General features: G+C 43.7%; 1 protein-coding gene across 1 annotated transcript; it reads right to left on the bottom strand.

The window, feature by feature from the left end:
* Nucleotides 1-294: 294 nt before the first annotated feature.
* Nucleotides 295-13589, bottom strand: LOC144798024 (uncharacterized). The gene is made up of 4 exons (XM_078668809.1): nucleotides 12856-13589; nucleotides 11717-12580; nucleotides 7514-7931; nucleotides 295-343 (listed from the first exon to the last, which is right to left on the bottom strand). Exons 1-4 carry the CDS (start codon nucleotides 13280-13282, stop codon nucleotides 295-297), a joined length of 1758 nt encoding a protein of 585 aa, XP_078524935.1. The 5' UTR covers nucleotides 13283-13589.
* Nucleotides 13590-15867: the final 2278 nt, after the last annotated feature.

Below are 15867 nucleotides of genomic sequence, written 5' to 3'. Positions count from 1 at the left end.
TACTCCATTCTTGCCATAGGTACCCTCCTCCCATCACCCTTTTCCACTGTATCCTAAATCGCTTCTTCTCCTACAGTTCAAACCCCATTTCTCTACTCCCTGTCTCCCCTCCTACATCCTCGCTATCCCCTCCACATGGTCCACTCTTGTGCATCTCCTTTAGTGCCGCCCCCCCTCATTTTATCTCTACTTTACTCTCCACTCCCCAATCTATTCTTGTACCCCTGTACCTTCTCCACTCTCACCTAGTTCACTTGTACTAGTTTTGTATAAGACCCTGAATCACAATTATTGTTACTCATCGAGCTCATCCATACTTTTGGTTACCATGTGCTCTATAAAGCTGAAAATAAATAAAAGAATACATTCAGAGGTCAGGGGAATCATATTTACCCAGAAGAATATAGTTGAACAGGTTTGGTGATGATGGAAGTGACATTGGAGGTGCCACCGTGTATAGAACATACCCTGTAAAACATTCCCACCACGATTTTAATTCTGTCACCTAGGGAGAAAGCTCCTAGCATATTGTGGACATTTTTCCCAGAAAAGAACCCCCCACATGTCTACTGGAAAAAAGTAATAACAAGTCTGCCATGCCACAATGGTATGGTGGACCTGCTGTCACTGCTTTCTTCTCCTAAAGTAGTATCTCCAAGGACCTGTGAGCCACTTCGTTGGAAAAAAGCCACCAGCTGAGAAGCAAGTATAGATTTGGCCGTCCAGTTATGGCTATGTTGATGGATGTGGTGCCTTCAGTGCCCCAGCATATCAATTTATAGATGATCTCCTAAATATGAGGGTTAAAAACATGGTTAAGCACTAAAAGGGCAAATTGCCATTGATGAGAGAATGTGGCTATCTTCCTTTCCAGTGGACATAACAGTTTACTTTAACTCATTGGGTCACAGAAGTTATTAGAATTTAGAGTATACATATCAAACAACAAATAAAAGCAGATAGTTGTTTACTATATGTTTTTCTAAAGATGTTATTCTCTTTAAGACCATTTGTAATGTCATAGCCTTAGGTAAAGAGAATTTAAATGACCCTTTTTTCTCTTTTAGTGAAATGATATGCTTATTAATAAAACATTTTTCCTGGTGTGCATTTTTACAGCAAAACATGGTTAAAAAATTAAATTATTCGGTGATTGATTGATAAACAAAGTTTATTTAGACAATAGTCTATAAACCATACATAGAACAATGGATCCACATAGTGATAAGATAATTTAACCACAATTCATTTTAGACACTCTATACAAATTTAAAACCATAGAAACAAAATATTGGGATATTCCGTATTTTTTAAAAATCATTAAAATCTTAACTCTTCAACTCTCCCACCCTCCTTAATTGCCTCCATTACAGATTCTCTTGTTGCTTTCAAAAACTTCCCCAATGCAATTGTAATATCCAAGAAAGACATTTCTGTAAGATCAACAGCATCCGCACGTGTATTCACCTTGTACTTTAAAAATATTGGACGTAAAAACACTTTTCGAACAGCTAAAATCCATATACAGTCAAGCAATATATGTAAAATATAATTTCTTACTCCTAGGCCACATTTACAAATACCATCTGGTTGGATCAGGGCCTCTTTTATTTTACCATCAATCTTCCATGGATTTAAGCCCACCCAAACCTTCATGATTTCGCATCTTAACCATTTATTGGGCAACAAATCCAAATATGGAAACCAGGTCTCCTTTTCCCATTCGTTCCTTACCCAGTTAACCGATTTTTTTAGCTTCAGGTAATCCAGATCTTGTGATCTAGAGTATTGGAGCCTTAGGTCTCTAAGCATTTTCTTAGTAAAGACTAAGTCCAGCGAAGGTTGTTCAAGGCTCAATTTTAAGTGCGCAGCTACTGACTGGAGGGTTCTCTTCACATCTTGTGCCCAGTGTAAGCTGCTTGCTTGTATTTCCTTTCTGCACCAAATTGAGACCTTCTGTTCCCCACCAGACGCCTGACGGTTCCAGAATCTTAGCAAGGACATTTGTGTCTTTACATCCCATGCCGTTAGTCCTACCTCCAATCTAATTGCTTGAATCATGGAACCGTTAGGTAAAGACAGCAACATTTTAAGTATCTTTCCTTCTTCCCCATCCCACCCCCTTTTGCCACTCAGATAGAGCACTTCTGCACCATAAAGGACTTCTCCATCTTGAAGCCCGAAACGCCTTCCATACTTCTCAATCGGGCTTCAGATCTGGCTTCTCGACAGAGACAGCACTCTTGAGAGCTACTGAAACTCTGCGGGAAGGAGCAGATGAGGGCAAGACCATGGCTCTGATCATGCTGGACCTGAGTGCCGCGTTTGACACTGTAGCACATTCCACTCTGCTACAGTGTCTAAACGAAGCGGGGGTCACCAAAGAGGCATTGGGATGGCTGAAAGCTTTCCTCACGAACAGAAGCTTTCAGGTCCAAAGGGGAAGTTTCCTTTCGGACAGCATCTCATTAGATCAGGGGGTGCCTCAGGGCTCTGCCCTGAGTCCCACCCTGTTCAACTTATATATGGCTCCATTGGCAGAGGAAGTCCAATCGTTCGGCGTAGAGCTTGTCTCCTACGCCGACGATACTCAACTTATGATCTCCCTCTCCCAAGCTCCCTCCTCCGCGGCTGATAATTTTAAATCATGCATGTGCAAGCTTGCTGCATGGATGAATGAGCATTGCCTCAAATTAAATGGAACAAAAACCGAGGTGCTCATAATAGGTGGCAATAATACAAATTGGACTAATAATTGGTGGCCCTCCTGTCTGGGACCTGTACCTACTCCTAGCCAGGAAGCAAAGAATCTGGGTGTCTGGATAGACAATAAACTATCCTATGACAGCCATGTCAAAAGAACGGTAGGGAAGTGTTTTGGAGTCATGAAAACCTTGAATCGCACTCTGAATCTCTTACCGTTAAGTGCCAGGCGCACTATGACTCAGGCACTTGTCACTTCCCGTATAGATTACGGGAATGTGCTGCTGCTGGGCACTTCGGCTAAAAACATGAGGAAGCTACAAGTCCTGCAAAATTCAGCTGCACGACTTGTGCTAAGACTCCCTCGTAGAGCTCCCTCTAAACCCTCCCTCGTTGCCCTTCACTGGCTACCCATTAGCAAGAGGATACTTTTTAAAGCGCTCCTCTGGTGCCACAGGATCATCCATCTCAAGGCCCCCCCTTATATGTCTGATCTAGCTTCACCCTACGTACCTACCCGAGCTTTACGGTCTTTGGGTACAGGTCTACTTAAAACAACGCGCCCTAAAAAAGCTAGAATGGGAGGCAGATCCTTTCGTACTCTGACAGCAAAAAAATGGAACATCCTCCCTATGCACATCAGACAAGAGAGTGATGAAATATCCTTTAGGAAAATGTTAAAAACCTATCTTTTTACTCTCTAAATCTCTGTTCTGTTCCACACTGCAAAGCTCTCTCTCCACAGCGCGGGGACACGCCGGGAGGCGTCACCAGGCGCTTTACAAGCCCCTATAATATAATATATAATATAATATAAAGGACTTGTGGAGGGATCATAGCTTCAAATGCCTTTAAAATCGGTCCGTGTGACATGTCACCATAATATTTATTACATTTTTTCAATCCACAGACTGATGAAAACGCCTTCGAAGTTTGTGCCTCCACGTGGATATTCCACTTTAATGCACTGTCAAACCAGAGGCCTAAATATTTATATTCGCGTACTACATCTAGTTTGTCCTGACCTAAAAACCAATTAAAATTTTTTACCCTCTTTCCGAAACATAGGATCTTTGTTTTCTCCATATTCACAGTTAAAAACTTTTTACCACAGTACTTTTTAAATACATTTAATTTCCTTTGAAGGCCCATTTCCGTTTGGTCCAAGATCACGAGATCATCAGCATATAAAAGGCATGACACTTTATTACTGTTCATGCGCGGGCTCGCACTCTTTTCAACTTCCAAAACTGCAGGAAGATCTGCTAAGAAGATTGAAAAAAGCAAGGATGCCAAAACGCACCCTTGTCTCAGGCCTTTCTTTACAGGTATTTTCTGGGTTAATGAGCCCTTTGAATCTCTAATGACCTGGGCCCAATTATCGCTATGTAATTCTTTTAAAATATTCAGTATGCCCTCCGGCATTGCATCGTTTTCTAGCACTTCCCAAAGGCTATTTCGGTCCACTGAGTCAAAAGCCGCCCGGAAATCGACGAAGCAGCAAAATAATTTGCCATTTTGTTCTATCGATTTCCTGGCTAATGCCCACAGGGCAAAACAGTGATCAATCATGGAGTGGCCTTCTTTAAACCCACCCTGTTCTACTGGCACGATTGACCGAAGTTCCACCCACGCTTTTAGCTTACCAAGAATTATTTTAGCAAAAATGTTTTCTCCTATATCTAAAAGGTTAATTAGCCTGTAGTTCTTGGGGGCATGTACATCCCCTTTCTTGTGTAGGGGCCTTATTACTGCACCCTTCCAGTTTAAAGGCAATTCCCCTTCGTCTAAAATTAAAGCAAACATTTTCGAAAAGAAATCCGCCCACCAGGGCTGGTCTGAATTTAGTATCAGGGCAGGCATATCATCTGGGCCAGCAGCTCTTGTTAAATTTAATGTCCTAATTATCCTAAGGACATTTGTTACTGAGCAATATTGTTTTAAATCCTCTACTAGGCCTCTCCAATCCCTTGATGCCCGATTATCAATCCCCCTCCCAGGGGCGTACCATTTCTGTATATACTCTATCCAAGCATCCTCCTCCACTACGCAAATCATTGGGGCAACCGAAGGTTCCGTAGCTGACTGAATTAGCTTCCAGGGCTGCCGTATATTCTTAGATTCCATTGTTTCCAATAATTTGCCCCAACAAGATTCTTTATGAATCCTTTTTGCATTGCAGATTAACATGGTATATTCTCTCTTTATTTTTACTAAATTTTCAGCCCTCTCTTGCACAAATGTTTTCCGTAGGCTACGCTCTTCTCTCCTGACTTCTCTTTTCTTGATTAAACAGTCCTGATTAAACCACGTTCCTTGCTTAATTTGGGCTCTTCCTTTATTCTTATGGGCGCTTACAACGGGGAACATCCTTTACAACGCAACCGCTACAACGCGGTTGCGTTATGACGCAGCTTTAACAACGAAAGGAGTTACAACGACTTTCCCTGGAGAGCGCTCTAGGATAGGGGAAAGTTTAATTTACTATCCAACACCTTCTCTACTATCCACGGGGACTGGTGTTGGAATAGTACATTAAACTATTCACTATCAGCGACCTCCAACGCAAGTCGTTGTAACGACTTGTGTTGTTAAAATTGCGTCATAAAGGGATGCGTTGTAACGGTACGCGCCGTACCGTCATACATCCGCTTACAACAGGCCTTAATTCTATTCTTATACTTTCCACTACTTGTTTTATTTTTTCAACAAACCAGGGTAAGTTTTGGCCCCTCATGCAGCCTAACTGAACCTTTTGTTGCAGACTTGTTAACCTCGCAATGAACCTAGTGGTTATCCGCTTCGGATACTCCATCTCTTGAAAGATAACTCTATCACAAGCTAAATGTTGGGCTATTCTCAATTCTAATTTTATTAAATTATGGTCACTACATTCCATGGGGTTAATACTAAAATCTTTTACTAACTCGAAATTCCATGCTAGCATAAAGATATAGTCTATTGGGCAATTGTGCGTCCCATATTTAAAAGTTTTCTTTGCCGGACAGTCCTGGACTACCCTACCATCAGTTGATGTTTTAGTTTCCACAAACTCTGCTTTTTTTACCTCGTATGCCTCTAGAATTTCTGAGTACCACTGATCAGATAATTTTGGATTTAATTTATGATAAAAATCTCCCAATAACACAATCAAGTCATTCCCATACTTATCACAAGTGCATCCATATCATTCTTAAAATGTAACAATTCGACCCCATATTCCTTCAATGAACTCCATTGCATATACACATTTAGGATCAACATATTTTCATATTTCTTATCAGCAAATGTTGTTTGAATTCTGCAGGCCAAAAGCCACTTACACATCACAGATATCTGGGAAGCCTTAGACACTAAAGTTGTTGATATCATAGTCAACAAGCCACCTGCTGGGCGACCAGAACTAGATTTTACTGTTGGTCGGTGGACTTGTCGAAACCCTTCCACTACCGGGGGTACACCACAGAGCCAGGTCTCTTGTATACAAATGATTTCATTCTTTTTTGCGAGTTCTTCCACGACTTCTTGATTTAGGTGCGTTCCTAGCCCATTTATATTCCAACAGACCATTTGTGTGCTCCGTGGCTGCCCCATTACCTATTCTACATCGCTTAAAGACTCATTCATTATGGAATCCTCCCTATAACTATGTGAGGGACCTGCTGGACTTAAAGTATTACTCCAATTCTTCCAGGCCTCCACCAGGTCTGAATTGTTTATTACTATATTGAAGTTTTCTCGCCCTTTCTCCGTTTCCCTTCCTGGGAGCTTCACTTGTCCCTTTCCTAGCCCCGCATGATACCTTAAAAAAGAATTCTGCTGGGGGGCCTTAAGCACTAGCGCTAAATCTTCTTTGGGCACTAGTCTAATCCCCTCTTTTCGGATTTCCTGCTCTGCATGTACTATTGCGGTTATGACCAGGGCCGAGTAAAGCTGTACCTTGGTAACCTCCTTACCACCACCAATTGCTTGGAATCCCACCTGTCTCAGGTCTCCTGTACCTATTCCATTTAGGTTTGGGCAGTGGGCAAAAACACTGAGTAGGTGTGATCTGTTTAAATAAACACTCATTTTTAATTTTTTACCACCCCTACCCAATTTCACTTGTTCAAAATAAAGCCACTTATTCCCTTTTTCTACCACTTCTTCCGACTTCGCATCCCCCTGATAGTGTTGTGTATTTATTCTAAGCCCCTCTTCCGGGCTACTTTCCCAGGATACTTTATTTTTAAGGGGGGCCATCCGGGCCGGTACACTTACATGTTTTGCGGCCAAATGACTTTTATTTTTTATCACCTTATCCTGACGGATTTGCTTCCTACTACAGTTCTCCTTTTTTGCTGATGTCCTGGCCCAATTCCCAGATCTTAAATTTATTACTCTGTGTTCCTTCGCTATTTTATGCGATTGTGTCTTAAGCTCTTGTATTGCCACTTCTGTTGACTCCTTCCTCACCTTTCTTATTTTCGTGTCTTTTATGTTAACCTTTCTTTGCACATCTCTTCCTGCCACTCTTACTCGTTTTGAGTGGCCATAGTTCATATATTCACCTCTTCTTTTTACCAGCATTGGCCATCTTGACACATAAACTTCTTGGGCATCAGAATGAACTTCATCAACCTGGCTTACTAGTGGGGGATTAACTATTCCACCTTCCCCCTCCCACTCTAGACCCATAACCACTGGATCTAAGATAGGTCTTAACATTGAAGGCATTTGTCCCCTAATACCCTGTAATTCTCCCTCAATATTAGAGAGGTAATTTTTTTGACTTTTCAGGATATCATTGTTTAACATTGTTACTTCTAACAGTCCTTGTAACGATTTTTGCACCATTAGCATCAATTCTAGCATTGAAGATGCAGGGGTTTCTGCAGCTTCCAAGTTTATCTCAAGTGACAGGTTTTCGCCATTTGTGTCACCATTTTTGTCCAGACCTACCCGGTCATTGGCTCCCACTAAAACCCGCTTTACAGTTCCATCTGGACTTCCATCTGGGTTCTGGGCAAATTCCTCACTTTGCCTATGGTCCAGGCTGTCTTCCTCTTCCGACGTCTGTTGTATCAATCTCGGAGAAGAAGAAAGTCGCGGTGACGTTATTACCCCCTTATGGCCTGTCAAAGACTGAACTGATCGGTTGACCAGATCTATAGAGTCTACCAAATGTTCGTCGAAGATTAAGGAGGAGCCCCCTTTCCATGATTCCTCCACTTCTTTAGTTGCCATAGCTTTAGCAGGAGAAAAAAACCTTTTAAAGTGCTTTCCCACAAACTCCTTAATTGTATTTGATGCTACACTCCCCCTTACTTCCTCCATGTTGTAATTCTTTGGGAGCTTTCTCTTTTTTCTTTTGGGAGCATTTTGATTTTTCCTTTGCCCCCAGGGAAGCAAAGCTCTCTTGGACATCTTGTTGATTACCACCATTAAACTTTGCTTTCCTTGTTATTCCTAATGTGCTTTTGTTTTTCCGTGGAGCCATTTTACTCCTTAGGCACTTCCCTCAAGCGCTTCTGAATGGAGTCGATTTTAAGTAGATATTAATAAATAAAAAAAAATTCACTTACCTCTGTTGTGCCTTCTTTCTTGTACTTGCGCTCGTGCCCTCGTGTCCTTTTCCACTTCTCTTTGTAGATTACCCTGACTTAGTTAGCGAAATGCAGGGGGTTTCCTTCTCCCACATTTTTGCGTTTATGAGGTTTATGAGGGTAAAGTCACTCCAAATGCTATTATTTTCGAAAGTGACAACTCTCTTTGCACTCCCTTTGCCTCCTCCTGCTTCCTTGCTTCCTTTCCCCCCACTCCACCCTTCGGCCGCCCAGGTAGGCTCGGGCAGGGGCGGGGGAATTTGCCTATTTGCCCGTTTTTTAAAGTTTATACCTGTCCGTGCCTGTTTAGTGGTGGGCGCAGGCGGGGGCAGGGAGGGAACACTCCTGTTCATAGGTTGTTGTTACCGGGGACGAGTTCGCGCCTGAACTCACGGACTCCCAGATCCTCGTTTCCTCAGTTCCGTCTCCGCTCGTTACTCGTTACTCACGGCTTATCACCCACTAAACTTCGGCTCAGCTTGCGATACCAATCCAGCTCCAGCAGCCGCTCTCTCGCTCATCTCGTCCGTAGGTTCGCGCTCTGCTCCGGCGTACACAGCACGTTAGGGTCACGGGTCACGCACGCGCAGTACACTCTACGGCAACAACAGAGTCCAGTGGCAAATTCTGCGGTGGTAATTTGCAGAATCTCATGTTACACTTCTTACATGAAATTCCTGAATCATGCCAATAAGGCACTTTGTGTAATTTTTCGCCACACGCATGAAAAACAAAAACTTTATAGCGACCACATGTGAACAACAGAACACACGCTGATTCATCCTGGCATCCTTGAGCCCAAAAAAGACAACAATATAGCAAAAAATGAAAAATGTGCATTTCACGTAATTATGCATAATTTATTTTACACAAAACCAAATAACACTAATTTTGCACACCGGTAATGGTTATCTATATCATACCCAGATTTCAGGTGAAAGCTGAGCTTTCCAGCGAAGGTTGAGCTGAAAAACTGTCCTTTTCAGTTATACTTAATAACGTTGCGAAGGGGTATTCTAGGTTGGTTAATGCTCACACATATTTAGTAGCAAGCACAGACAAAAAAAGATAACCCATGAAATCACTTATTTACATTTAAATGAACATGTAAAGTCAAGGAAGGTTGAGTTTTCTATTTGAACCAAATGCACTTACCCGAAAGTTAGTTGCAATACAGCATATATTACAATCTTATTGAAGGATTGCATACAGAGTCTAAAATGTGTGCCACATTAGCATTACTCCATGATATACTTGGGTGAAAAAATATATTGTATCTTTCATTAACTCTTCAAATTATAAAGCTACTTAATGTGTAGAGTTTGTGTGAAATGACATCATTATCAAGAGACATAATCTAAGGTAGTGCTCGAGTAGATTTTTTTACTGCATATCTTTTATATGGTTTGGGATAATAATTTAAATAATAATTCTAAGAAGGAAACGAAAGGCTTTGTCTAAAATAGTCAAGATTGTGTATATCATGCCTTTCTTGATTTCTCTATTGCTCAGAGCCCTGTTGACCTTGCTACACTTAGGAAGAAACTTATGTCTCATAGTATTCAGCAAGTATGGGTGTAGCAAATGAGTTCCACACATATAGGGCCAGATGTAGGTAGGCTTTTACCGGGTGGTAACGGCCGAAAACCGGTAAAATCGGCCGTTACCGAGGAAATGAGATGTAGGAGGCCGTAAATTACCGATTTCATAAAATCCGAGTCGGAAACATACCGACTCGGTAAGAATGACCCGGTAAAATTACCGTGTCGGAATCTACCGTATACATAAATACCGAGTTCGTATTTTCCGACTCGGTAAATCAGAAACGGTAAAAATCAGCCTTGGAGATGTAGGTAAGCACAAAAATACCGAATCTGCCGAAAAACGGTATTTTTAAGTCGGTATTTACCATGCATTGAAAGCAGGTGGTAACCAAGGGAGGGCTATAAAAAAAGTCCCAAAATGCACCTCAGGACCCATGATGGCGGCTTTTTACATCATAGCAAGACGGCAGAGACTACAGGCATCAGGACAGAGAGAATGGCTAAGGGAGGAACAAGTGTACAGGCAGAGGATAACACTGTTCCAACTGACAGAGCCTGAAATACTGCAGAGGTACAGGCTACACCCAGACACCATCAAGCAATTGATCAGGGACCTACACCCTCTCCTGGACCACCCAACACCCAGGGCCCATGCCATCCCACCTCATGTCCAGGTGCTTTGTAGCTTACACCTGCTGGCCTCAGGGAGCTACCAGAGTGTGATAGCTGTAGTGGGTGGCGTGTCCCAGGGCTGCCTGTCCCGCTTCTTCAGGAGGTTTCTTGACGCCATGATGCAGAGGATGGGGCATTATATTAAATTCCCTGTTACACCGGCAGAATTAGCCAAAACCAAGACTGACTTTTATCAACTGGCACACTTCCCTCACGTGATCGGCTGCATCGATGGCACCCACGTCCCACTCTGTCCACCTGCAGCCACAGAGCACATATACAGGAATCGCAAATCGACGCACTCCATCAACGTCCAGGTCATATGTAATGCAGGTAACCTCATCACTGACATCGTAGCCAAGTTCCCCGGAAGTACCCATGATTCATACATATTCCAGAATAGTGGAATATACACACGCCTACTTGCCGGAGAATTTGGAAATGGATACCTGCTAGGTAAATCACATTGACACACCCTGACACTCACATTAGATCTACGTCTCAAGTACTTGCAATTAATGTCTATCTTTCTCCCCCTAGGCGACAGTGCATATGCCCTGCGGTCCTTCGTGCTCACTCCCTACCTCAACCCATCCACCAGGAGTGAAAGGCGATACAACGTGGCTCACAGATCCACACGAAACATAGTTGAGCGCACATTTGGACTCCTAAAGAGCAGGTTTCGCTGCCTCCACAAGAGTGGAGGTGCACGGCAGTACACCCCAATCATCTGCTGCAAAATAATAGCGACCTGTGCAATGTTGCATAATCTCGCCACCAAGCAAGGCACTGAGGTGGAGCTCACATATCATGAGGACATTGATGACGACCCAGAGGTGGCAGAGCCCCAAGCCACAGTGGCAGCAGCAGCTACAGATGGGAGACTGAGACGGGCAGAGGTTACACAACAATATTTCTGAGTGAGTAAAGAGACACAGGCATGAATGTAACTTTGTGTAAGTAGTTTAATATTCACTACGCCACAGCATTGTTAGCTCACATTAGGCTCACTAATACTAACACTCCATGAGTGTGTTGTCACGGTTAACGCCACCGTGACTACAGCCTTGGGTGGAGTGCAAAGTCATTGTTTGTGGCCACGGGCCACAGGGCGGGGCTGCTGTGGCTGTGAATCAATGTCCTCACGCTGGCCTGTCACACTTCCCCCACGCCTGCCACTCCTCCGTAAGTCGTGCACAGGAGTGCTTGCACCACTCCTGCTGGTGGACCCCTCGCTTTCGGCAGCACAAGTGTCGCCTCCAGTGCCAGTCTGATGCGCGAGCACTAGCTCCATGGCAGAGGTCATCCTGGCCATACCTTCACTTAAATTGTTGCAGCACTGCACTATGGCATCCTGCATCGTGACTGACCGTCTGCACAGCACAGTGGTAGCAGTTGCAAACCTGTTCAGGGCCTTGGTTTGCTGGCGCACATCCACACGGGCCTTGCGTCTCTCCAAATGGTCCCTGTCCAATTTGTCACACAGGACAGTCATGCACTGTGTGATATCTGATATTCCTGACGCCATGGATTGCATGCTTTCTGCCATTTCCCCTATGCCCTTGCCTACTGCTTCCAGTTTATTATTAGTTGTGCGTGCGTGCCTCTGAACCCCCATCATTGCTTTTGCCTGCAGGCGCTGCACCTTCACCATGGTGGCCTCCAGTCCGCAGAAGACACCTTGGACTTGCCGCACATCCTCTACCTCCCGTGGCCGTCGCCCTCGGACACTGGCCCGCGTGACTCTGGGACTGGGCTGCTGCTCGGTGTTGCCTCTGTCCTGTGTGTCACCCTCCACCTCCTCCTCCTCCGATGATGTTTGCAGTATTCTGCGAGGGGGCACATCATGGCTCCTGACTCTTCCCAGCACTGGGGATGGTGATGTGGGGGTGGGTGATAGTTCTGCCGCTCCTGTGTCCTGACTACCAAATAGGAGAGGGGATTGTGGATATTCTGCAGTTGCCTCCTCAGGTATCGGGGCAGCCTGCTCTTGGTCCTGCCCTCCGTGAGATGTGCTAGGTCCTGCTCCTTCCCTCCTCTTCTCTCTGACCTCAGCTGTGCTGCGCTTTGACTCTCCTGTGGACAGACATGGACATTGTGTCAGTAATGTTGTTCACCTGTGTCATGAGATTAAAAACACTTCTATTGCACTTTTGCCTGTCTCTCATTTGCCTATGCTACTTGTCTGTTGCTCCCCTTGCTGCAATGCACGCTGACTGCTCTGAGGTATCTACACATGACTACATTTCCCAGGATGCATTGCAGGACATTAGTTAAACCTGTTGTGGAGTCTGATTTGTCCTGTGAGGGGAATAGGTAAAAGGGTAAATGATAATGTTCCTGCATCTTACCTGGTTTCTTTGCTCCTCTTGCTGAGCTGTCTGCGTCTCCTATTCCGTGTATACATTCCTTCTCAAGGGTTGTTGCGACCATCTCCTCAATGTCGGTGAGTCTGGGGGCTCTGTTTCTTCCGCCTCCTGTAGCAGCACTTTCCTTGCGGTGGGCAGCAAGCTTTTTTTTGGTGATTATGCGGATGTCATACCACCGTTTTTTTAGGTCTTCTAGGTCACGGTGGGTGACACCAATGGCATTTACCTTGCCTTGTATGTCCAACCAGGTGCTGCGCTTGATTGATTCTGCAACATGCAGAGTTTGCTTTCCAAATATTTTCCCATAATGTCTGACAACCTCCGAAATCAGCACCTGCAGTTCCTCCTGGCTGAACTTCTGCTTCCTTTTGCGCTCAGCAGCATCTCTCTGTGCCTCCTGGCTCTCCATCTTGCTGTGTAGTTTGTCTCAGGAAAGGCTGCTCCACACTCTGTCCTCCTGCTCTCCTGACTGTTTGTTTCTGCACCTGCATGGGCGTGGCCTGTCCCAGGTACTGGGGTGTGGTGCTTGGATCTGATTGGTTAGTTCCCCTGTGGCTTGGAATTTGGGTGTGGTTGAAGTACCTGATTGGTTCACAGGCACACATGTTTGTCAGTTTCAAATTCTTCGGCGGATAGTTCCGACACGGTAAATACCGGGTCGGTTTTTCCCGACTCGGTATTTTCCGGGTCGGGAGTTGCCATTCATTCCTATGGGCCATGGCACCGGTGGATCGGTTTTGGTTTTTCCGTCTCGGATTTTACCGTGTAGGTATATTCCGAGTCGGTAAATACCGTTTCCGAGTACCGACAGGTTCCGAGTCGGTATTTGATACCGTCATTGTTACCTACATCTCATTTTCCTACTCGGTAATACCGAGTCGGTATGACTCGGTATTTAAGAGGTCGGTAAATATTATTTACCTACATCTGGCCCTTAGTCCCTTGGATTTTTTGCTTGACTACCCATTTTTTAGACTGTTGCTGTTAGTAAGTCTCACCAACTGAGTCTTACTCACTGTAAACCCAAGCTAAATGGACTGAAAATTCTAACCAACAGTGTCCAGTGTCTTTTAAGATAAGGGTCGTGCTGAGCAGCATGAGTAAGCGGCTTTGGGGCATTTACCTATTTACCTTTGAACATGTGAGCACACATAAATATGCATGTGTGTGGGCTGTGAATGTGGGGCTACCACCTTAAACAGTCTGGTATCTGAGCACAGATAGCCTGTTGCAAAAGGCACCCTTAAGGGGATTTGTACTGACGTGGGGTGGACTTTATAATGTGAATTGCCATTCATAGTGTAGGTCGGTAACACTTACTGAAGGTCTGTGGTGCATAAATTGAATTACACACTGTAGGGAAAATGTGCATCAAAGTACAGTTTTGTTTATTTATGGCTACAGGATTATGAGGTCTCAATCTAGGAGTAAACATGCACCTGGATTATAGATAGGAAGCTCCTCCCATCATATAGTCACTCATTACGGCACATTAAGAATTAGCCTTTGCTCCCAAACTGTGCCAAGTTATTTACTCTGCTGGCTAGAGGGTCAAAGACCTCCCCACACAATAGAGCCACTAACAGTGCTTGCCACGGTTCCTGGGGAAGGAAAGGGGTGAGAGGAATTCTGAATTGTTTTAATGCCTCATGCTACACCTGGGCTGGGAATGATCATGCTTGTGTTGAATGTACATTTTTCTGTCTGGATGTCAAAATTTTTATTGAAATGGGTGTTGGAGAAGTCATAGAACACATGTCCTAATGCTGCCTTTTACAGCACTTAGGATAATTTCTATAACAAAATGATCCCCCTCGTTTTGTTAATTTCTAAAGGAAATATTTTCGGTTTTACAGCTTAGATTCAATCAGGATGGCTTCGGGTCAGCCACACCTTTTTCATAAATAAGACTATCAGTGTTCTGTTGTTCATTAGAACACAGTTGGTCTCTTCAGTAGAACACAGAGGAATCAACTGGCAGGCTTCTGCTGCTACTTTTGAAAGTATACGAATATCAGAATATCAGATTTTTTCTCACATGTCTGAGGAAGATGTGCTCTCATTATAACATCTGGAGCACCTTCCCTAACCTCTATAAGAAAACGATAAGAGGAAAAAGTTTCTCTCAAACATGTTTTATCAAGTTCCAGCAGAGGGGCAACATTTTTCACTGGGTAAAATCTGCAAACATACCAGAATTCCTAAATTCAAAATGAGTTCAAATTCACAAACAAAGGATTTATATTTTTAATAAAATCTATTAGCATCCTTTATACGTCCTCCTTTTTGTGATCATCAAAGCCTGGCACTCACTACACTGTATTCCAATGAGCACCAAATCCCGAAGTACTGCGACAACATGCTGTCTATGACGTGGCCTGACTATCAAGGCTGGGGTCCATTTGGGACCCCCAACGTACCACTGGGGCCAGGGTACTCTCACCCGCCCTCCTTAATTACTTTGTATTAATTATTAGGATGCAGGGATCATGTGCCTGAGTTCAGTAATGACTGCAATAAAGTATTGTTCATTTTATGGCCCTTCAATTAAGATTGTGTAATTCGCTTTCGAACTGGCCAATCATAGCATATATGGCAACAGCAGTCCAAATTAACCTAACTTTTTAACCCATTCATACAGAATCTGAGCCCCTCTTTAAATGCTATTTTAAAATAAATGGCTGAATAGATTTACAAAACAAAAACCATGCTTTTTGAGTAAAAGTCGAACTTTTGCCAAATTTGATGACATTTCATTAAGCCATTTCTTCTGCATCACGAAGCAAAGTTTCCTATGGGAAAGAGATTGAAACCCTGCTTCTGGGACCCTACTTTTCTTTGGCCATTGCTTCACGTATGAGGGTAAAACTTTCCATGAAGGAACCAAAGTTTTGTACCATTTTGAACAGATTCTATAAATGATGCCAAAGTTATTAGCAACACAAAAAATGCTCTTCCTAACAAAACCTTGACTTAACTATACCTACACAGTGG

Source organism: Lissotriton helveticus, chromosome 12, assembly GCF_964261635.1.
Source record: "Lissotriton helveticus chromosome 12, aLisHel1.1, whole genome shotgun sequence".
Taxonomy (NCBI): domain Eukaryota; kingdom Metazoa; phylum Chordata; class Amphibia; order Caudata; family Salamandridae; genus Lissotriton; species Lissotriton helveticus.
Note: the sequence above shows the minus strand (reverse complement) of the source record. Positions and strands in the feature narration are given on the sequence as shown.